This window comes from Pseudophryne corroboree, chromosome 5 (assembly GCF_028390025.1).
Source record: "Pseudophryne corroboree isolate aPseCor3 chromosome 5, aPseCor3.hap2, whole genome shotgun sequence".
In the NCBI taxonomy this organism is placed as follows: domain Eukaryota; kingdom Metazoa; phylum Chordata; class Amphibia; order Anura; family Myobatrachidae; genus Pseudophryne; species Pseudophryne corroboree.
This window is the reverse complement of record NC_086448.1, coordinates 18,999,390-19,023,944: the sequence shown is the minus strand read 5'-3', so window position 1 is coordinate 19,023,944 and position 24,555 is coordinate 18,999,390. Positions and strand designations below refer to the sequence as shown.

The 24,555-nt window shown below is 49.6% G+C and overlaps 2 protein-coding genes across 2 annotated transcripts in view; both read left to right on the top strand.

Moving 5' to 3' along the window:
- The window catches only part of ARHGAP39 (Rho GTPase activating protein 39), a 549,832-nt gene extending 530,662 nt beyond the window's left edge, over window positions 1-19,170 (top strand). Inside the window, exon 9 of the mRNA XM_063921120.1 lies at window positions 19,134-19,170. The gene's annotated coding sequence lies outside the window, so the exon portion shown is untranslated. The remainder of the gene's footprint in view (window positions 1-19,133) is intronic.
- C5H8orf82 (chromosome 5 C8orf82 homolog) overlaps window positions 1-20,649 on the top strand; it is an 89,351-nt gene extending 68,702 nt beyond the window's left edge. Inside the window, exon 3 of the mRNA XM_063921122.1 lies at window positions 19,134-20,649. Coding sequence (XP_063777192.1) covers window positions 19,134-19,600 — 467 coding nt within the window. The 3' untranslated portion in view covers window positions 19,601-20,649. The remainder of the gene's footprint in view (window positions 1-19,133) is intronic.
- The last annotated feature ends 3,906 nt before the right edge of the window (window positions 20,650-24,555 follow it).

The following is a 24,555-nucleotide window of genomic DNA, read 5'->3' as shown; positions in this document are numbered from 1 at the left end:
TGTATACTACATACCTCAGTACCGGGGCAGTGTCACCGGTCTCACACCTCTGTATACTACATACCTCAGTATCGGAGCAGTGTCACCGGTCACACACCTCTGTATACTACATACCTCAGTATCGGAGCAGTGTCACCGGTCACACACCTCTGTATACCTACATCTCTCAGTACCGGGGCAGTGTCACCGGTCACACGCCTCTGTATACCTACATCTCTCAGTATCGGGGCAGTGTCACCGGTCACACACCTCTGTATACTACATACCTCAGTATCGGGGCAGTGTCACCGGTCACACACCTCTGTATACTACATACCTCAGTATCGGAGCAGTGTCACCGGTCACACACCTCTGTATACTACATCCCTCAGTATCGGAGCAGTGTCACCGGTCACACACCTCTGTATACTACATCCCTCAGTATCGGGGCAGTGTCACCGGTCACACACCTCTGTATACTACATACCTCAGTATCGGAGCAGTGTCACCGGTCACACACCTCTGTATACTACATCCCTCAGTATCGGGGCAGTTTCATCGGTCACACACCTCTTTATACCTACATCCCTCAGTATCGGGGCAGTGTCACCGGTCACACACCTCTGTATACTACATACCTCAGTATCGGAGCAGTGTCACCGGTCACACACCTCTGTATACTACATCTCTCAGTATCGGGGCAGTGTCACCGGTCACACGCCTCTGTATACCTACATCCCTCAGTATCGGAGCAGCGTCACCGGTCACACACCTCTGTATACTACATCCCTCAGTATCGGGGCAGTTTCATCGGTCACACACCTCTGTATACCTACATCCCTCAGTATCGGGGCAGTGTCACCGGTCACACACCTCTGTATACTACATCCCTCAGTATCGGGGCAGTGTCACCGGTCACACACCTCTGTATACTACATCCCTCAGTATCGGGGCAGTGTCACCGGTCACACACCTCTGTATACTACATCTCTCAGTATCGGGGCAGTGTCACCGGTCACACACCTCTGTATACTACATCTCTCAGTATCGGGGCAGTGTCACCGGTCACACGCCTCTGTATACCTACATCCCTCAGTATCGGAGCAGTGTCACCGGTCACACGCCTCTGTATACTACATCCCTCAGTATCGGGGCAGTTTCATCGGTCACACACCTCTGTATACCTACATCCCTCAGTATCGGGGCAGTGTCACCGGTCACACACCTCTGTATACTACATCCCTCAGTATCGGGGCAGTGTCACCGGTCACACACCTCTGTATTCCTACATCCCTCAGTATCGGAGCAGTTTCACCGGTCACACACCTCTGTATACCTACATCTCTCAGTATCGGGGCAGTATCACCGGTCATACACCTCTGTATACTACATACCTCAGTATCGGGGCAGTGTCACCGGTCACACACCTCTGTATACTACATCCCTCAGTATCAGGGCAGCGTCACCGGTCACACGCCTCTGTATACCTACATCCCTCAGTATCGGGGCAGTGTCACCGGTCACACACCTCTGTATACTACATACCTCAGTACCGGGGCAGTGTCACACACCTCTGTATACTACATACCTCAGTACCGGGGCAGTGTCACCGGTCACACACCTCTGTATACTACATACCTCAGTATCGGAGCAGTGTCACCAGTCACACACCTCTGTATACTACATCCCTCAGTATCGGGGCAGTTTCATCGGTCACACACCTCTGTATACTACATCCCTCAGTATCGGGGCAGTTTCATCGGTCACACGCCTCTGTATACTACATACCTCAGTATCGGGGCAGTGTCACCGGTCACACACCTCTGTATACTACATCTCTCAGTATCGGAGCAGTGTCACCGGTCACACACCTCTGTATACTACATCTCTCAGTATCGGGGCAGTGTCACCGGTCACACACCTCTGTATACTACATACCTCAGTATCGGGGCAGTTTCATCGGTCACACACCTCTGTATACTACATCCCTCAGTATCGGGGCAGTTTCATCGGTCACACGCCTCTGTATACTACATACCTCAGTATCGGGGCAGTGTCACCGGTCACACACCTCTGTATACTACATCTCTCAGTATCGGGGCAGTGTCACCGGTCACACACCTCTGTATACTACATCTCTCAGTATCGGGGCAGTGTCACCGGTCACACACCTCTGTATACCTACATCCCTCAGTATCGGGGCAGTGTGTGTGTCCTCAATTTCTCATCCAGTAAAGATGTATATTAAACATGATGTATTCTTTCATCTGAATCCATTTATCATGTGTGTGTGTGTGTGTGTGTGTGTGTGTGTGTGTCCCTCTCACTTGTCTGCAGATGCAGTAACCCATAGCATATCCTGTACTAGCAGCTCTCACACATACTTCTTCATATTAGCTACTAATGTGTTTATAACTGCAACATATTAACATAACACATTTACTAATGTGCGAAATTCCAATTATCCGCACTTCCTGCTGCGGCTGCTCCCATCTGCCAGTATATCGCGCCTGTTCTACTCTACTGTACGCCAGCCGTGAGGTCTGTATACTCCGGTGCTCAGGGGTACAGCATAACCGCCAAGAGGTGCACTGATATTTTAGGATGAGGGACCTGTAGTATGTATCAAACATTCTTTTCATAAAATGATGTAGAAACAACAGCACTAATATCTTCTCGCAGAAATCTCCCGTAGAGAGCTAATTAGCGCTGCAAACCGCAGTACCCGTTATTATACAGACCCCTATGTACCAAACCCTGATAAGAGAAGCTTTTGGGATTTTGACCCCAGTTGGTGTAGACTGCTTTAGACCTATGGAGGCATTCTCGCAGGAGAGGGATCTTACAATCCCCCCCTGCAGTCTCCAGCCCACTCTGGTTACTAACTCTCAGCGTAGAGTCATCCGGAGGAGCGTCACATACAGTATGTCCTGCGCTTATCGCTTCGGCTGTCCCTGCGAGTACAGTAGCGGACTGGTAATAGCCGCCACACAGGAAATAAATCATTTGTAACCCGGCAGACAGGTTGTAGGATGAGGAGGATATAATGGGTCTCAGCTGGCCAGAACCTGTGTAATATACACCTCGTATTACATCACTTACGTGGCTGACAGTATAGAATGTACAAGGCGTCTGCTCCATGGCCCAAATGTATGAAGCCTTAACAATAGATAAAGTGCCAGCCAATCAGCTACTAGCTGTCATTTTTCAAACACAGCCTGTTACATGGCAGTTAGGAAGCTGATTGGCTGATACCTATATCTCTCTTTATCCGTCTACATGTCTGGCTCTTGCTCTGCCCCCCCCCCCCCCCGCACGGGTGCAAAAGCATCACACAGCGGCAATGCACCTGACGAGTAACTCCCTGCCAGCGCAGCCTACCCGCCGCGTCTCGATCCCGCCACGTTCCGGGTCACAGCGACTGCGTGTGACATCACGCGGCCACCGCACCCCGCTCCCGCAATGGTCCGGACACACCTGCGTTGTCTGGACCGCCCCCGCCAACGGCCATCTAACGCCCTTGGCACGTCTGTCAATCAGGCAGAGGCGATCGCAGCCCTGAGATGCTTTTAGCATCTCACTGGGCTCCCGGGGTGCGCCAGCGCACTCTGCAAAGGGCTTCAGACGGCAGCGTTCCAGTCTGAATTAGGCCCTTTATCTTTTTTTAAGGCTTAATACATTTAGGCCCATGGGGGTGATTCCGAGTTGTTCGCTCGCTAGCAGATTTTAGCAGCATTGCACACGCTAAGCCGCCGCCCTCTGGGAGTGAATCTTCGCTTAGCAGAATTGCGAACGAAAGATTAGCAGAATTGCGAATAGAAAATTCTTAGCAGTTTCTGAGTAGCTCCAGACTCACTCCTACACTGCGATCAGCTCAGGCCATTTCGTTCCTGGTTTGACGTCACACACACGCCCAGCCACTCCCCCGTTCCTCCAGACACTCCCGCGTTTTTCCGCACACTCCCAGAAAACGGTTAGTTTCCGCCCAGAAACACCCACTTCCTGTCAATCACACTCCGATCACTTCAACGATGAAAAATCTTCGTTCGGACATGACTAAATCTACTAAGTTTTGTGTTAAAATACTTACCGCATGCGCGCTGCGAACCATGTGCATGCGCATTTTTGCCTTAATCGCTCCGTTGCAAAAATCGTCAACGAGCGAACAACTCGGAATGACCCCCATGTTCTGTACACGCTCTCGTCCCCTGTTATGTGTCCCCCATAGGCTGTTGCTTTGAGCAGACCTTATCCTGAGTCTCCCCAGCCGGGCACTGCTGCTATCCTGTGATGGAATGAGGACTGGGAGACAGCTGCTCAGCACACACCCGCATACGGGGGGCACACACCCGCCTGTACATGCCGCCAGTGTGGGGGTCACTTCCATTCTCCCACAGAAGGCTGCCCCCAGTATATGTAGCGCTGGCATTGTGATGATGTCAGCGCAGAGGGGAGACTGGGGCACAGGGGAGGCACCTGGTCTGACATCAGCACATACTGGAGGTGTCAGCGTAGAGGGGAGACTGGGGCACAGGGGAGGCTCCTGGTCTGACATCAGCACATACTGGAGGTGTCAGCGTAGAGGGGAGACTGGGGCACAGGGGAGGCACCTGGTCTGACATCAGCACATACTGGAGGTGTCAGCGTAGAGAGGAGACTGGGGCACAGGGGAGGCACCTGGTCTGACATCAGCACATACTGGAGGTGTCAGCGCAGAGGGGAGACTGGGGCACAGGGGAGGCACCTGGTCTGACATCAGCACATACTGGAGGTGTCAGCGTAGAGAGGAGACTGGGGCACAGGGGAGGCACCTGGTCTGACATCAGCACATACTGGAGGTGTCAGCGTAGAGGGGAGACTGGGGCACAGGGGAGGCACCTGGTCTGACATCAGCACGTACTGGAGGTGTCAGCGTAGAGGGGAGACTGGGGCACAGGGGAGGCACCTGGTCTGACATCAGCACATACTGGAGGTGTCAGCGTAGAGGGGAGACTGGGGCACAGGGGAGGCACCTGGTCTGACATCAGCACATACTGGAGGTGTCAGCGCAGAGGGGAGACTGGGGCACAGGGGAGGCACCTGGTCTGACATCAGCACATACTGGAGGTGTCAGTGTAGAGGGGAGACTGGGGCACAGGGGAGGCACCTGGTCTGACATCCGCACGTACTAAAGGTGTCAGCGTAGAGGGGAGACTGGGGCACAGGGGAGGCACCTGGTCTGGCATCCGCACGTACTAAAGGTGTCAGCGTAGAGGGGAGACTGGGGCACAGGGGAGGCACCTGGTCTGACATCAGCACGTACTGGAGGTGTCAGCGTAGAGGGGAGACTGGGGCACAGGGGAGGCACCTGGTCTGACATCAGCACGTACTGGAGGTGTCAGCGTAGAGGGGAGACTGGGGCACAGGGGAGGCACCTGGTCTGACATCAGCACATACTGGAGGTGTCAGCGTAGAGGGGAGACTGGGGCACAGGGGAGGCACCTGGTCTGACATCAGCACATACTGGAGGTGTCAGCGCAGAGGGGAGACTGGGGCACAGGGGAGGCACCTGGTCTGACATCAGCACATACTGGAGGTGTCAGCGTAGAGGGGAGACTGGGGCACAGGGGAGGCACCTGGTCTGACATCCGCACGTACTAAAGGTGTCAGCGTAGAGGGGAGACTGGGGCACAGGGGAGGCACCTGGTCTGACATCCGCACGTACTAAAGGTGTCAGCGTAGAGGGGAGACTGGGGCACAGGGGAGGCACCTGGTCTGACATCAGCACGTACTGGAGGTGTCAGCGTAGAGGGGAGACTGGGGCACAGGGGAGGCACCTGGTCTGACATCAGCACGTACTGGAGGTGTCAGCGTAGAGGGGAGACTGGGGCACAGGGGAGGCACCTGGTCTGACATCAGCACATACTGGAGGATAGGGAGAGGTTGTTATTATTATTATTATTATTTTCTCTAACGTCCTAGTGGATGCTGGGGACTCCGTCAGGACCATGGGGGATTAGCGGGCTCCGCAGGAGACAGGGCACATCTAAAAAGCTTTTTAGGTCACATGGTGTGTACTGGCTCCTCCCCCTATGACCCTCCTCCAAGCCTCAGTTAGGTTTTTGTGCCCGTCCGAGAAGGGTGCAAACTGGATGGCTCTCTTAAGGAGCTATTTAGTAAAGCTTTTTTTTAGGTTTCTAATCAGTGATTCCTGCTGGCGACAGGATCACTGCAACGAGGGACTTAGGGGAGAGACTGGCAACTCACCTGCGTGCAGGAGGATTGAAGTCTTAGGCTACTGGACACTGAGCTCCAGAGGGAGTCGGAACACAGGTCAGCCTGGGGTTCGTCCCGGAGCCGCGCCGCCGATCCCCCTTACAGACGCTGAAGAAAGACGGCGGAACGGAGGTCCGGAAACAGGCGGCAGAAGACTTCACAGTCTTCAGAGAGGTAGCGCACAGCACTGCAGCTGTGCGCCATTGTTGTCACACGGCTCACTGACACGGTCACGGAGGGTGCAGGGCGCTGCTGGGGGCGCCCTGGGCAGCAATATAAATACCTATTTGGCAAATAAATACATCACATATAGCCATTAAGGCTATATGTATGTATTTTAACCCAGGCCAGTTATTAAAAAACCGGGAGGAAAAGCCCGCCGAAAAGGGGGCGGAGCTTATTCTCCTCAGCACTCAGCGCCATTTTCCTGATCAGCTCCGCTGGTGAGGAAGGCTCCCACTCTCCCCTGCACTGCACTACAGAAACAGGGTTAAAAGAGAAGGGGGGCATAAATTGGCGATATAATGATATATTAAGAGCGCATATATAGAAACAACACCTTCTAGGGTTGTTATATACATTATGGCGCTTTTGGTGTGTGCTGGCAAACTCTCCCTCTGTCTCCCCAAAGGGCTAGTGGGTCCTGTCCTCTATCAGAGCATTCCCTGTGTGTGTGCTGTATGTCGGTACGTGTGTGTCGACATGTATGAGGAAAATGTTGGTGAGGAGGCGGAGCAAATTGCCTGTAATGTTGATGTCACTCTCTAGGGAGTCGACACCGGAATGGATGGTCTACTTATGGAATTACGTGATAATGTCAACACGCTGCAAGACGGTTGACGACATGAGATGGCCGGCGGACAAATTAGTACCGGTCCAGGCGTCTCAGACACCGTCAGGGGCTTGTAAAAACGCCCATTTACCTCAGTCGGTCGACAGACACAGACATGGACACTGACCCCAGTGTCGACGGTGAAGAAACATACGTAATTTTCCTTTAGGGCCACGAGTTACATGTTAAGGGCAATGAAGGAGCTGTTACATATTTCTGATACTACAAGTACCACAAATAAGGGTATTTTGTAGGGTGTGAATAAACTACTTGTAGTTTTGCCTGAATCAGATAAATTAAATGAAGTGTGTGATGATACGTGGGGTTCCTCCGATAGAAAGTTATGGGCGGTATACCCTTTCCCGCCAGAAGTAAGGGCGAGTTGGGAAACACACCTTAGGGTGGATAAGGCGCTCACACGCTTATAAAAACATGGCGTTACCGTCTCTAGATACGGCCGCCCTCAAGAAGCCAGCTGATAGGAAGCTGAAAAATATCATGACAGTATATACACACATACTGGTGTTATACTACGACCAGCAATCGCCTCAGCCTGGATGTGCAGCGCTGAGGGGGCTTGGTCGGATTTCCTGACTGAAAATTTTGATACCCTTGACAGGGACAAGATTTTATTGACTATAGAGCATTTTAAGGATGCATTTCTATATATGCGTGATGCGCAGAGGGATATTTGCATTCTGGCATCAAGAGTAAATGTGATTTACATATCTGCCAGACGAAGACACGACAGTGGTCAGGTGAGGCAGATTCCAGACGGCATGTGGAAGTATTGCCGTATAAAGGGGCGGTCCATCGGACCTGGTGGCCATGGCAACAGCTGAAAAATCCACTTTTTGTTACCCCGAATCACATATCGGCAAAAAAGGACACAGTCTTTTCAGTCTCAGTCCTTTCGTCCCCATAGGGGCAGGCGGGCAAAGGCCAGTCATATCTGCCCAGGGGTAGAGGAAAGGGAAGAAGACTGCAGCAAGCAGCCCATTCCCAGGAACAGAAGCCCCTCACAGCTTCTGCCAAGTCCGCAGCATAACGCTGGGGCCGTACAAGCGGACTCAGGTGCGGTAGGGGGTCATCTCAAGAGTTTCAGTACGCAGGGGGCTCACTCGCAAGGGAACTCCGGGATCCTACATGTAGTATCCCAGGTGTACATTGGAAATTCGAGACATCTCCCCCTCACACAATTCACAGGCTGTATTCCCAGCAGGTGATAATCAAAGTACCCCTCTTACAACATGGAAGGGGGTAGTATTCCACACTATATTGTGGTACTGAAGCCAACCGGCTCGGTGAGATCTGAAATATTTGAACACTTACATACAAGCGTTCAAATCAAGATGGAGTCACTCAGAGCAGTGATAGCGAACCAGGAAGAAGTGGACGATATGGTGTCACTGGATATCAGGGACGCTTACCTACAGGTCCAAATTTGCCCTTCTCACCAAGGGTACTTCAGGTTCCTGGTACAGAACTGTCACTATCAGTTCAGACGCTGCCGTTTGGGTTGTCCACGGCGCCCCGGGTCTTTACCAAGGTAATGGCCGGAATGATGATTTTTCTTAAAAGGAAACATGGACGCTTTCCTGATAAGGGCAAGGTCCAGAGAACAGTTGGAGGTCGGAGTAGCACTATCTTAAGTAGTTCTACGTCAGCACGAGTGGATTCTAAATATTCCAAAATCGCAGCTTTTTCCGATGACACGTCTACTGTTCATAGGGATGATTCTGGACACAGTCCAGAAAAACGTGTTTCTCCCAGTGGAGAAAGCCAGGGAGTTATCCGAGCTAATCGGGATCCTCCTAAAACCAGGAAAAGTGTCAGTGCATCATTGCACAAGAGTCCTGGTAAAAATGGTGGCTTATTACGAAGCAATTCCATTCGGCAGATTTCCCGCAAGAACTCTTCGGTGGGATCTGCTGGACAAATGGTCCGGATCGCATCCTCAGATGCATCAGCGGATAACCCTATATCCAAGGACAAGGGTGTCTCTCCTGTGGTGATTACAGAGTGCTCATCTTCTAGAGGGCCGCAGATTTGGCATTCAGGATTGGATGCCGGTGACCACGGAGGCCAGCCTGAGAGGCTGGAGAACAGTCACACAGGGAAAAAATTTCCAGGGAAGTGTGATTAAGTCTGGAGAATTCTCTCTGCATAAATAAGCTTAGAGCAAATTTATAAGGCTCTAAACTTAGCAAGACCTCTGCTTCAAGGTCAGCCGGTATTGATCCAGTGGGATAACATCACGGCAGTCGCCCACGTAAACAGAAAGGGCGGCACAAGAAGCAGGAGGGCAGTGACAAAACTGCAAGGATTTTTCGCTAGGCGGAAAATCATGTGATAGCACTGTCAGCAGTGTTCTTTCCGGGAGTGGACGACTGGGAAGCAGACTTCCTCAGCAGGCATGACCTCCACCCGGGAGAGTGGAAACTTCATAGGGAAGTTTTTCAGCATGATTGTGGACCGTTGGCAAAGACCAAAGGTGGACATGATAGCGTCCCGCCCGAAAAACGGGACAGGTATTCCGCCAGGTCATGAGACCTTCAGGCGATAGCTGTGGATGTTCTGGTAACACCGTGGGTGTACCAGTCAGTGTATGGGTTCCCTCCTCTGTTTCTCATAACCAAGGTATTGAGAATTATAAGACATAGAGGAGTATGAACTATACTAGTGGCTCCGGATGGGCCAAGAGGGACTTGGTACCCGGAGCTTCAAGAGATGCTCACAGAGGACTAAGGGCCTGGGGAGCTAAGAAGGGACTTGCTTCAGCAAGTACCATGTCTTTTCCAAGAATTACCGCGGCTGCGTTTGACGGCATGGCGGTTGAATACCGGATTCTGAAGGGAAAAAGGCATTCCATAAGAGGTCATACCTACCTTGGTCAAAGCCAGGAAGGAGGTGACCGCACAACGTCATCACCACATGTGGTGAAAATATGTTGCGTGGGTAAGGCCAGGAAGGCTCCACGAAGGAAATTCAACTAGGTCGATTCTGCACTTCCTGAAAACAGGAGTGTTTTGAGTCTCAAATTGGGGTTCATTAAGATTTAAATTTCGGCCCTGTAGATTTTCTTCCAGAAAAAATTGACTTCAGTTCCTGAAGTCCAGATTGTAAAGGGTGTATTCCATATACAGTTCTTTTGTGCCTCTAGGGGCACCGTGAGATCTCAACATAGTGTTGGGATTCCTTAAAATCATATTGGTTTGAACCGCTCAAATCTGTGGATTTGAAATATCTCACATGGAAAGTGACCATGCTGTTGACCAATATCTCACATGGAAAGTGACCATGTTGTTAGTCCTGGCCTCGGCCAGGCGATTGTCAAAAAGAATGGGCGGTTTTGTTTTACAAAAGCCCATATTAGAATTTTCCATTTGAACAGGGCAGAACTGGGACTCGTCTCCAGTTTCTTCCTAAAGGGGTGTCAGCGTTGTCACTTGAAACAACCTATTGTGGTGCCTGCGGCTACTGGGGACTTGGAGGACTCCAAGTTACTAGACGTTGTCAGGGCCCTAAAAATATATATATATATATATATATATATATATAGTTAGGATGGCTGGAGTCAGAAAGTCTGACTTGCTGTTTATATTGTATGCACCCAACAAGCTGGGTGCTCCTGCTTCTAAGCAGTCTATTGCACGCTAGATTTGTAGTACAATTCAGCTTGCACATTCTGTGGCAGGCCTGCCACAGCCGAAATATGTAGATGCCCATTCCACAAGGAAGGTGGCCTCATCCTGGGCGGCTGCCCGAGGAGTCTCGGCATTATAACTTTGCCGAGCAGCTACGTGGTCAGGGGAGAACACGTTTGTAAAATTTTACAAATTTGATACTCTGGCTAAAGAGGACCTGGAGTTCTCTCATTCGGTGCTGCAGAGTCATCCGCACTCTCCCGCCCGTTTGGGAGCTTTGGTATAATCCCCATGGTCCTGACGGAGTCCCCAGCATCCACTAGGACGTTAGAGAAAATAAGAATTTACTTACCGATAATTCTATTTCTCGTAGTCCGTAGTGGATGCTGGGCGCCCATCCCAAGTGCGGATTGTCTGCAATGCTTGTACATAGTTATTGTTACAAAAATCGGGTTATTACTATTGTTGTGAGCCATTTTTTCAGAGGCTACTTCGTTTTGTTATCATACTGTTAACTGGGTTCAGATCACAAGTTGTACGGTGTGATTGGTGTGGCTGGTATGAGTCTTACCCGGGATTCAAGATCCTTCCTTATTGTGTACGCTCGTCCGGGCACAGTACCTAACTGAGGCTTGGAGGAGGGTCATAGGGGGAGGAGCCAGTACACACCATGTGACCTAAAAAGCTTTTTAGATGTGCCCTGTCTCCTGCGGAGCCCGCTAATCCCCCATGGTCCTGACGGAGTCCCCAGCATCCACTACGGACTACGAGAAATAGAATTATCGGTAAGTAAATTCTTATTATTTTATGGCACTTTACACCGGTCTCCAAAAACTTTTGTTTAGCAGCTTTTGATTTGTTATTATTGTGTGTAATGTGGTATGTCTCGTGTCATTACCCGGCTGATTGCAGTCACCATCTGGCGGGGTCTGTGTGAGAGACGGATATTACGGGGATTACTGTATACATGCAAGATGCCGCAAATCATATTTCTCTATCGTCCTAAGTGGATGCTGGGGTTCCTGAAAGGACCATGGGGAATAGCGGCTCCGCAGGAGACAGGGCACAAAAAAGTAAAGCTTTACTAGGTCAGGTGGTGTGCACTGGCTCCTCCCCCTATGACCCTCCTCCAGACTCCAGTTAGATTTTGTGCCCGAACGAGAAGGGTGCAATCTAGGTGGCTCTCCTAAAGAGCTGCTTAGAGAAAGTTTAGTTTAGGTTTTTTTCTTTACAGTGAGTCCTGCTGGCAACAGGATCACTGCAACGTGGGACTTAGGGGGAAAGTAGTAAACTCACCTGCATGCAGAGTGGATTTGCTGCTTGGCTACTGGACACCATTAGCTCCAGAGGGATCGAACACAGGCCCAGCCGTGGAGTCCGGTCCCGGAGCCGCGCCGCCGACCCCCTTGCAGATGCTGAAGCGTGAAGAGGTCCGGAAACCGGCGGCTGAAGACTCCTCAGTCTTCATAAGGTAGCGCACAGCACTGCAGCTGTGCGCCATTTTCCTCTCAGCACACTTCACTGGGCAGTCACTGAGGGTGCAGAGCGCTGGGGGGGGGCGCTCTGAGAGGCAAATATAAACCTTATACAAGGCTAAAAATACCTCACATATAGCCCATAGGGGCTATATGGAGATATTTAACCCCTGCCTGACTGGAAAAATAGCGGGAGAAGAACCCGCCGAAAAAGGGGCGGGGCCTATCTCCTCAGCACACGGCGCCATTTTCTGTCACAGCTCCGCTGGTCAGAACGGCTCCCAGGTCTCTCCCCTGCACTGCACTACAGAAACAGGGTAAAACAGAGAGGGGGGGCACATTAATGGCTATATATATATATATATTAAAGCAGCTATAAGGGAGCACTTAATATAAGGATATCCCTTGTATATATAGCGCTTTGTGGTGTGTGCTGGCAGACTCTCCCTCTGTCTCCCCAAAAGGGCTAGTGGGTCCTGTCTTCATTAGAGCATTCCCTGTGAGTTTGCGGTGTGTGTCGGTACGTGGTGTCGACATGTATGAGGACGATATTGGTGTGGAGGCGGAGCAATTGCCAAATATGCAGATGTCACCCCCCAGGGGGTCGACACCAGAATGGATGCCTTTATTTGTGGAATTACGTGATGGTTTATCTTCCCTTAAACAGTCAGTTGAGGACATGAGGCGGCCGGACAATCAATTAATGCCTGTCCAGGCGCCTCAAACACCGTCAGGGGCTGTAAAACGCCCTTTGCCTCAGTCGGTCGACACAGACCCAGACACGGGCACTGATTCCAGTGACGACGGTAGAAATTCAAACGTATTTTCCAGTAGGGCCACACGTTATATGATTTTGGCAATGAAGGAGACGTTACATTTAGCTGATACTACAGATACCGTAAAACAGGGTATTATGTATGGTGTGAAAAAACTACAAACAGTTTTTCCTGAATCAGAAGAATTAAATGACGTGTGTGATGAAGCGTGGGTTGCTCCTGATAAAAAGTTGATAATTTCAAAAAAGTTATTGGCATTATACCCTTTCCCGCCAGAGGTTAGGGCGCGCTGGGAAACACCCCCTAAGGTGGACAAGGCGCTCACACGCTTATCCAAACAAGTGGCGTTACCCTCTCCTGAGACGGCCGCACTTAAGGATCCATCAGATAGAAAGATGGAAGTTATTCAAAAGAATATATACACACATGCAGGTGTTATACTACGACCAGCTATAGCAACTGCCTGGATGTGCAGTGCTGGAGTAGTTTGGTCAGAATCCCTGATTGAAAATATTGATACCCTAGATAGGGACAATGTTTTACTGTCGTTAGAACAAATAAAGGATGCATTTATCTATATGCGTGATGCACAGAGGGATATTTGCACACTGGCATCTCGGGTGAGTGCTATGTCCATTTCAGCCAGAAGAGCCTTATGGACACGACAGTGGACAGGCGATGCGGATTCAAAACGTCACATGGAGGTTTTGCCGTATAAAGGGGAGGAGTTATTTGGAGTTGGTCTATCAGACTTGGTGGCCACGGCTACTGCCGGGAAATCCACTTTTTTACCTCAAGTCACTCCCCAACAGAGAAAGGCACCGACCTTTCAACCGCAGCCTTTTCGCTCCTACAAAAATAAGAGAGCAAAGGGCTTGTCGTACCTGCCACGAGGCAGAGGAAGAGGGAAGAGACACCAACAGGCAGCTCCTTCCCAGGAACAGAAGCCCTCCCCGGCTCCTGCAAAAACCTCAGCATGACGCTGGGGCCTCTCAAGCGGACTCGGGGACAGTGGGGGGCCGTCTCAAAAATTACAGCGCGCAGTGGGCTCACTCGCAGGTAGACCCCTGGATCCTGCAGATAATATCTCAGGGGTACAGGTTGGAATTAGAGACGGATCCTCCTCATCGTTTCCTGAAGTCTGCCTTACCAACCGTCTCTTCCGAAAGGGAGAGGGTGTTGGAAGCCATTCACAAGCTGTACGCTCAGCAGGTGATAGTCAAAGTACCCCTATTACAACAAGGAAAGGGGTATTATTCCACTCTATTTGTGGTACCGAAGCCGGATGGCTCGGTAAGGCCTATTCTAAATCTGAAGTCCTTGAACCTCTACATAAAAAAGTTCAAGTTCAAGATGGAGTCACTCAGAGCAGTGATAGCGAACCTGGAAGAAGGGGACTTTATGGTATCCTTGGACATCAAGGATGCGTATCTACACGTTCCGATTTACCCCGCACACCAGGGGTACCTCAGGTTCATTGTTCAAAACTGTCACTATCAGTTTCAGACGCTGCCGTTCGGATTGTCCACGGCGCCTCGGGTCTTTACCAAGGTAATGGCCGAGATGATGATTCTTCTTCGAAGAAAAGGCGTATTAGTTATCCCATACTTGGACGATCTCCTAATAAGGGCAAGGTCCAGAGAACAGCTGGAGACAGCTTTAGCACTATCTCAAGAGGTGCTAAGACAACACGGGTGGATTCTGAATATTCCAAAATCCCATTTAATCCCGACAACTCGTCTGCTGTTCCTAGGAATGATTCTGGACACGGTTCAGAAAAAGGTTTTCCTTCCAGAGGAAAAAGCCAAGGAGTTATCCGATCTGGTCAGGAACCTCCTAAAACCAGGAAAAGTGTCAGTACATCAATGCACAAGAGTCCTGGGAAAAATGGTGGCTTCTTACGAAGCAATTCCATTCGGCAGATTCCATGCAAGAATATTCCAAAGGGATCTGTTGGACAAATGGTCAGGGTCGCATCTGCAGATGCACCTGCGAATAACCCTGTCACCAAAGACAAGGGTGTCACTTCTGTGGTGGTTGCAGAAGGCTCACCTATTAGAAGGCCGCAGATTCGGCATTCAGGATTGGATCCTGGTGACCACGGACGCCAGCCTGAGAGGCTGGGGAGCAGTCACACAAGGAAGAAACTTCCAGGGAGTATGGACGAGTCTGGAAAAGTCTCTTCACATAAACATTCTGGAACTAAGAGCAATCTACAATGCTCTAAGCCAGGCGGAACTTCTCCTGCAAGGAAAGCCGGTGTTGATTCAGTCGGACAACATCACGGCGGTCGCCCATGTAAACAGGCAGGGCGGCACAAGAAGCAGGAGTGCAATGGCAGAAGCTGCCAAGATTCTTCGCTGGGCGGAGAATCACGTGATAGCACTGTCAGCAGTGTTCATCCCGGGCGTGGACAACTGGGAAGCAGACTTCCTCAGCAGACACGATCTTCATCCGGGAGAGTGGGGTCTACATCCAGAAGTCTTCAACATGTTAATAGACCGTTGGGAAAGACCAATTGTAGACATGATGGCGTCTCGCCTCAACAAAAAACTGGACAAATATTGCGCCAGGTCAAGAGATCCACAGGCAATAGCTGTGGACGCACTGGTAACTCCTTGGGTGTACCAGTCAGTGTATGTGTTTCCTCCTCTGCCGCTCATACCAAAGGTATTGAAGATCATACGGCAAAGAAGAGTAAGAACAATACTAGTGGTTCCGGATTGGCCGAGAAGGACTTGGTATCCGGAACTTCAAGAGATGCTCACGGACGAACCGTGGCCTCTACCTCTGAGAAGGGACCTGCTACAGCAGGGTCCCTGTCTTTTTCAAGACTTACCGCGGCTGCGTTTGACGGCATGGCGGTTGAACGCCAGATCCTAAAAGGGAAAGGCATTCCAGAAGAAGTCATTCCTACCTTGATTAAGGCACGGAAGGAAGTCACCGTGAAACATTATCACCGCATTTGGCGAAAATATGTAGCGTGGTGCGAGGATCGGAGGGTTCCGACGGAGGAATTCCAACTGGGTCGTTTCCTACATTTCCTGCAATCAGGATTATCTATGGGTCTCAAATTGGGATCCATTAAGGTTCAAATTTCGGCCCTGTCAATATTCTTCCAAAAAGAATTGGCCTCTGTCCCTGAGGTCCAGACTTTTGTCAAGGGAGTACTGCATATACAGCCTCCTGTGGTGCCTCCGGTGGCACCGTGGGATCTAAATGTAGTTTTAGATTTCCTCAAATCCCATTGGTTTGAACCATTGAAAAAGGTGGATTTGAAATATCTCACATTGAAAGTGACTATGTTACTAGCCCTGGCCTCTGCCAGGAGAGTATCTGAATTGGCGGCTTTATCTTATAAAAGTCCTTATCTAATCTTCCATTCGGATAGGGCAGAACTGCGGACTCGTCCGCATTTTCTCCCTAAAGTGGTATCAGCATTTCATCTGAACCAACCTATTGTGGTGCCTGCGGCCACTAGCGACTTGGAGGACTCCAAGTTGTTGGACGTTGTCAGAGCCTTAAAAATATACATTGCAAGGACGGCTGGAGTCAGAAAATCTGACTCGCTGTTTATATTGTATGCACCCAACAAGTTGGGCGCACCTGCTTCTAAGCAGTCGATTGCTCGTTGGATTTGTAACACAATTCAACTTGCACATTCTGTGGCAGGCCTGCCACAGCCTAAAACTGTAAAAGCCCACTCCACAAGGAAGGTGGGCTCATCTTGGGCGGCTGCCCGAGGGGTCTCGGCATTACAACTCTGCCGAGCAGCTACGTGGTCGGGGGAGAACACGTTTGTAAAATTTTACAAATTTGATACCCTGGCAAAGGAGGACCTGGAGTTCTCTCATTCGGTGCTGCAGAGTCATCCGCACTCTCCCGCCCGTTTGGGAGCTTTGGTATAATCCCCATGGTCCTTTCAGGAACCCCAGCATCCACTTAGGACGATAGAGAAAATAAGAATTTACTTACCGATAATTCTATTTCTCGGAGTCCGTAGTGGATGCTGGGCGCCCATCCCAAGTGCGGATTATCTGCAATACTTGTACATAGTTATTGTTAACTAATTCGGGTTATTGTTAAGGAGCCATCTTTAAGAGGCCCTTTCTGTTGTCATACTGTTAACTGGGTTTAGATCACAAGTTGTACGGTGTGATTGGTGTGGCTGGTATGAGTCTTACCCGGGATTCAAAATGCCTCCCTTATTGTGTATGCTCGTCCGGGCACAGTACCTAACTGGAGTCTGGAGGAGGGTCATAGGGGGAGGAGCCAGTGCACACCACCTGACCTAGTAAAGCTTTACTTTTTTGTGCCCTGTCTCCTGCGGAGCCGCTATTCCCCATGGTCCTTTCAGGAACCCCAGCATCCACTACGGACTCCGAGAAATAGAATTATCGGTAAGTAAATTCTTATTTACACTACACTACTGCTGTCTGGGTACAATGTACATGTATGTGATATCAGACCGCACGTGTGATACTCTGCTGTCAGCCCTGGGTCAGGATACCATGTACATGTATGTGATATCAGACCACACATGTGATACTCTTCCTGTCTGTCAGCCCTGGGTCAGGGTACAATGTACATGTATGTGACATCAGACCACACGTGTGATACTCTTCCTGTCTGTCAGCCCTGGGTCAGGGTATAAAAACGCTACCGTTTGTGGGAAAAACGCGGGAGTGGCTGGAGAAACGGAGGTGTGTCTGGGCGAACGCTGGGTGTGTTTGTGACGTCAAACCAGGAATGAAACTGACTGAACTGATCGCAGTTGCCGAGTAAGTCTGGAGCTACTCAGAAACTGCACAGAAGTGTCTATTCGCAATTTTCCTAATCTTTCGTTCGCAATTTTGATAAGCTAAGATTCACTCCCAGTAGGCGGCGGCTTAGCGTGTGCAAAGCTGCTAAAAGCAGCTAGCGAGCGAACAACTCGGAATGAGGGCCAATGTACATGTATGTGATATCAGACCACACGTGTGATACTCTTCCCATTTAAGCTACTCACATGATTGTATGTATCAGGGTGATTCCTTAATAAAAAATACAGTTCAGAAAGTAAAAAAGTGACAAAATAAGGCAGTGTAAAAATTGCAGAGGCGGCACGGGAGCGTGGGGGCCACGATCGTGTCACCGTAACCACCCCACCCCCTTCCCCAGCTATAAAGAGCTGAGATTACTGGCATTGTACAGCGGGGGCGTGGCTGTGATGCAATTCAGCGCAACTTCCATTATTGGCCGCTGGGACCGCCCACTTCACTCGATAAGTGGGCGGTTAACTAGCAGCAGCGGCCTGCTCCAGGAGGCTTGCCCACTTTTCCGGGAGGTTGGGAAAGCTACACAATTGTCAGGAGCCATTCCAGGGAGTAGGTTATACCCCTTTTCCACCTGAGCACGGGGTCCGATCCGGGATGTTTAACCTGGCTACAACCCGTGTCGGCCACGCTGTTTCCACTGCACTTCGACACGGGTTATTCCCGGGTCGGATCTGTTTCCACTTAACCCGGGTAAGCTCTGTAAACGCTATTGATGTCACTCGTTACTCGATTCTGAAACACGGGTAATGACCGTTTCCACTGCACAATTACCCGGGTCGTTACCGTGTTACCGTGTTCAACCCAGGTAGCTACCCGGGTCACTCAGCCCGTGTTGAGCCGTTTCCACTTACTAAAAACCCGTGTTGATGCGCGCCCCCGTGCAAAAACACGGGTAAATGTAGCTAGTGGAAAAGGGGTATTAGACATCGCTTTTCAGAGCCAGGTAACTTGCTCCAAACCACAGTCCGCGAGTAATGGTGGCTGCTGTACCCTTAGTTAGCGAGCATAGGGACGCTATATCTCTAGTATCTATTGCATTAGGCATCGGTTACATTGCCCCAATACTAAACTGCCATTTGCAGATGATTTTTGGGGTAATTTACTTAATAGATAGGCCTGGAAACTCCCTAAAACAAGCTCAGGAGACGATCTGTAGCTGCGTCACCATTGCTCAGCGTTCTCCATATCACTGGGCGATAGTAGCTGTTATCACGGTATACAGCCACAGTGTCTCCAGACAAGACGTCAGCGTCCCCTATCTGAGTGCGCAGAATTGCTCCCTGTACTGCCACTATCTGCGCTCGGTGACCTGCTCATTCCTCATTATTTATCTATCATTATATGTTTTCCAGATAAACAGTTTCTGGTGTTCTTCTTCAAGCAAGTCCAGAGAAATAAAAGTGGTCGGTACGAGGAACATTTCCCTTACGTGTCCCCCTGCGGCAGGGAGAGGAATTACATCCGCTGCGACGACCGCCCGGTGGTCTTCACCCACCTCCTGGGTGACGAGCCCTCAGGAGCCCAGCAGCTGTCATACTGTGGGGGAGGGGACAAGCTGGCGGTCAGGTTTGAGCCGGAGAAGTTAGTGATGTTGCCAGAGAACGGGCGGGTCTACCACCCGGCCCCGGGGAAGAGCGGAGGTGTCGGACTTGTCAAGTCATCGCTGGCGTTTGAGATGAGTCCTTGCTTTGAATTCGCCGGTGGAGGTAATGCCGGTAATCCCATCTCTTTTCTCTGGTATGGCAAACGTCACACACTCACCAACGAGCTGCTGCCCCTCATCTTGCCCCAGGAGGTACCCACCTTAGCCCCACCTTAGCATAGAAGAGCCTGCATGTAAGAAGAAGTTGCTGATACTGACTCTCCGGAGATCCTTCTTCTTCATCCTCGTTGTCCATAACTGGAGAAACTTCCCGGACTGTGAGGAGCCATGTTCTGCTTTCCAGCCAGAGTACAGTAATATTATACTCTGTTCCCAAGAGCTTTGCTTCCGGCACAATATCACTTTATTGTTCTGCTCTATTAGATTACACTCTGATGGAAAATCGTGTTATAAAGGCCCAGATGTAATAGCCTTCGGTTGCTGGCGACATTTCTGTGATTGCATCCTTGACATTTAAAGTAGCAATTTTTTTCTGAAAGATAAAAGCAACATGGTTCCGGCACTTCCCGTAACTCGCTGGCTATTACATTTGTTCCCACATGTCCAAAAGTGCGACCGTCCCTGGTTCCACGACGAGCCGGGCTGTTTTATTGTGCTTGTGTAAGAAGTTGCTATTAAGCTGTGTAGCCTGTTCCTGTGGAGCCAGAAACGCGTCACAGTGATCATTATACAGAGCGGAAGTTGAGGCGGATAATAAATACCTAGACGTGGATAAGGGGTCTGGTAGGGTATGTACACACCTGGAGAGTGACGCTTGCACATACAGTGGATGTGATAGGGATTACTGCTCCTTCTGGGGCACTTTTACTTCCTGTCATGTGCTGTGTATGACTGCTGTATATTGTACCTGTTCTCCATACGGGATCCCTATTAGCCTACATTTATATTTATCCACCATTCATCCCCCCACCTCGTGTCTGCCGCCGTCTCCTCCACACATAGATGTCCTCCATTAGTGTCCTGGATGGAGAATGCATTGCACGTCAGATAGTCCTGTGCATCGTGTGAAGGTACAGTATGTGCGGACCTGCTGGACCTTACTGCACCCGGAAATACAACTACATCCTGGTTACCTTCGTGCACAGATTGGGGATCCCGGATGCTGCCGGAAGCTGCTAGCTCTCCTGTGTGCAGTGTTCTATATAACGACACTGCCTTATTTCTACCTGTAATGTAAAAATAAAAAAATTATATTTATTCCAGAAGGCTTCCAAAAGTATGTGCAAAATGTACAAAGAGCAGTAAATGTAATGCTGACCTGTGTGGACTATAAGATCAGTACATGATTCTCGGCGTTGGTGAGAAGTCTACCTGTAATAGTCCTGGCAGAGGGGACGGGGGCAGGACTGAACCACGTGCAGAACCCACAGGTAAGTGACTGAGATGGAAGAGGGGTATTTAGGGGGTTTCCTGTTTCGCATACGGCAACACCGCGAATGCAAAAAGGGTCTGGAATGTTACCGGCTTTCAGGACGTTCTCCGGTTCTTATAGGGTACCTGGCGTCGCCCCATTCTCTGTTACACTGGAAATCAGTACACATCCAGCATCCCTGTATAACACGTACGTGTGATGGAAGTCCCCGCTACATGTAACTCAGAGACAGAAGGATCATTGGTACACATCAAGCATCCCTGTAGAACACGAACATGTGATATAAGCCTCAGCTACATGTAACTCAGAGACAGAAGGATCATTGGTACACATCCGGCATCTCTGTAGAACACATACATGTGAAGGAAGCCTCAGCTACATGTAACTCAGAGACAGAAGGATCATTGGTACACATCCGGCATCTCTGTAGAACACGTACATGTGATGGAAGCCTCAGCTACATGTAACTCAGAGACAGAAGGATCATTGGTACACATCCAGCATCCCTGTTGAACACGTACATGTGATCGAAGCCTCAGCTACATGTTACTCAGAGACAGAAGGATCATTGGTACACATCCAGCATCCCTGTAGAACACATACATGTGATGGAAGCCTCAGCTACATGTTACTCAGAGACAGAAGGATCATTGGTACACATCCAGCATCCCTGTAGAACACGTACGTGTGATGGAAGCCTCAGCTACATGTTACTCAGAGACAGAAGGATCATTGGTACACATCCAGCATCCCTGTAGAACACGTACATGTGATGGAAGCCTCAGCTACATGTAACTCAGAGACAGAAGGATCATTGGTACACATCCAGCATCCCTGTAGAACATGTACATGTGATGGAAGCCTCAGCTACATGTAACTCAGAGACAGAAGGATCATTGGTACACATCCAGCATCCCTGTAGAACACGTACGTGTGATGGAAGTCCCCGCTACATGTAACTCAGAGACAGAAGGGTCATTGGTACACATCCAGCATCCCTGTAGAACACGTACGTGTGATGGAAGTCCCCGCTACATGTAACTCAGAGACAGAAGGATCACTGGTACACATCCAGCATCCCTGTAGAACACGTACATGTGATGGAAGCCTCAGCTACATGTAACTCAGAGACAGAAGGATCATTAGTACACATCCAGCATCCCTGTAGAACACGTACATGTGATGGAAGCATCAGTTACATGTAACTCAGAAACAGAAGGATCACTGGTACACATCCAGCATCCCTGTAGAACACGTACATGTGATGGAAGTCCCCGCTACATGTAACTCAGAGACCGAAGGATCATTGGTACACATCCAGCATCCCTGTAGAACACGTACATGTGATGGAAGCCTCAGCTACATGTAACTCAGAAACAGAAGGATCACTGGTACACATCCAGCATCCCTGTAGAACACGTACATGTGATGGAAGCCTCAGCTACATGTAACTCAGAGACAGAAGGATCATTGGTACACATCCAGCATCCCTGTAGAACACGTACATGTGATGGAAATCCCCGCTACATGTAACTCAGAGACAGAAGGATCACTGGTGCACATCCAGCATCCCTGTAGAACACGTACATGTGATGGAAGCCTCAGTTACATGTAACTCAGAGACAGAAGGATCACTGGTACACATCCAGCATCCCTGTAGAACACGTACATGTGATGGAAGCCTCAGCTACATGTAACTCAGAGACAGAAGGATCATTGGTACACTTCCAGCATCCCTGTAGAACACGTACATGTGATGGAAGCCTCAGCTACATGTAACTCAGAGACAGAAGGATCATTGGTACACATCCAGCATCCCTGTAGAACACGTACATGTGATGGAAGCCTCAGTTACATGTAACTCAGAGACAGAAGGATCACTGGTAGACATCCAGCATCCCTGTAGAACACGTACATGTGATGGAAGCCTCAGCTACATGTAACTCAGAGACAGAAGGATCATTGGTACACATCCAGCATCCCTGTAGAACACGTACATGTGATATAAGCCTCAGCTACATGTAACTCAGAGACAGAAGGATCATTGGTACACATCCAGCATCCCTGTAGAACACGTACATGTGATGGAAGCCTCAGCTACATGTAACTCAGAGACAGAAGGATCATTGGTACACATCCAGCATCCCTGTAGAACACATACATGTGATGGAAGCCTCAGCTACATGTAACTCAGAAACAGAAGGATCATTGGTACACATCCAGCATCCCTGTAGAACACGTACATGTGATGGAAGCCTCAGCTACATGTAACTCAGAAACAGAAGGATCACTGGTACACATCCAGCATCCCTGTAGAATACGTACATGTGATGGAAGCCTCAGCTACATGTTACTCAGAGACAGAAGGATCATTGGTACACATCCAGCATCCCTGTAGAACACGTACATGTGATGGAAGCCTCAGCTACATGTAACTCAGAGACAGAAGGATCATTGGTACACATCCAGCATCCCTGTAGAACACATACATGTGATGGAAGCCTCAGCTACATGTAACTCAGAGACAGAAGGATCATTGGTACACATCCAGCATCCCTGTAGAACACGTACATGTGATGGAAGCCTCAGCTACATGTAACTCAGAGATAGAAGGATCATTGGTACACATCCAGCATCCCTGTAGAACACGTACATGTGATGGAAGCCTCAGTTACATGTAACTCAGAGACAGAAGGATCACTGGTAGACATCCAGCATCCCTGTAGAACACGTACATGTGATGGAAGCCTCAGCTACATGTAACTCAGAGACAGAAGGATCATTGGTACACATCCAGCATCCCTGTAGAACACGTACATGTGATGGAAGCCTCAGCTACATGTAACTTAGAGACAGAAGGATCATTGGTACACATCCAGTATCCCTGTAGAACACGTACATGTGATGGAAGCCTCAGCTACATGTAACTCAGAGACAGAAGGATCATTGGTACACATCCAGCATCCCTGTAGAACACGTACATGTGATGGAAGCCTCAGCTACATGTAACTCAGAGACAGAAGGATCATTGGTACACATCCAGTATCCCTGTAGAACACGTACATGTGATATAAGCCTCAGCTACATGTAACTCAGAGACAGAAGGATCACTGGTAGACATCCAGCATCCCTGTAGAACACGTACATGTGATGGAAGCCTCAGCTACATGTAACTCAGAGACAGAAGGATCATTGGTACACATCCAGCATCCCTGTAGAACACGTACATGTGATGGAAGCCTCAGCTACATGTAACTCAGATACAGAAGGATCACTGGTACACATCCGGCATTCCTGTATAACACGTACATGTGATGGAAACCTCAGTTACATGTAACTCAGAGACAGAAGGTTCACTGGTACACATCCAGCATCCCTGTAGAACACATACATGTGATATAAGCCTCAGCTACATTTAACTCAGAGACAGAAGGATCACTGGTACACATCCAGCATCCCTGTAGAACACGTACATGTGATGGAAGCCTCAGCTACATGTAACTCAGAGACAGAAGGATCATTAGTACACATCCAGCATCCCTGTAGAACACGTACATGTGATGGAAGCCTCAGTTACATGTAACTCAGAGACAGAAGGATCACTGGTACACATCCAGCATCCCTGTAGAACACGTACATGTGATGGAAGCCTCAGTTACATGTAACTCAGAGACAGAAGGATCATTGGTACACATCCAGCATCCCTGTAGAACACGTACATGTGATGGAAGCCTCAGCT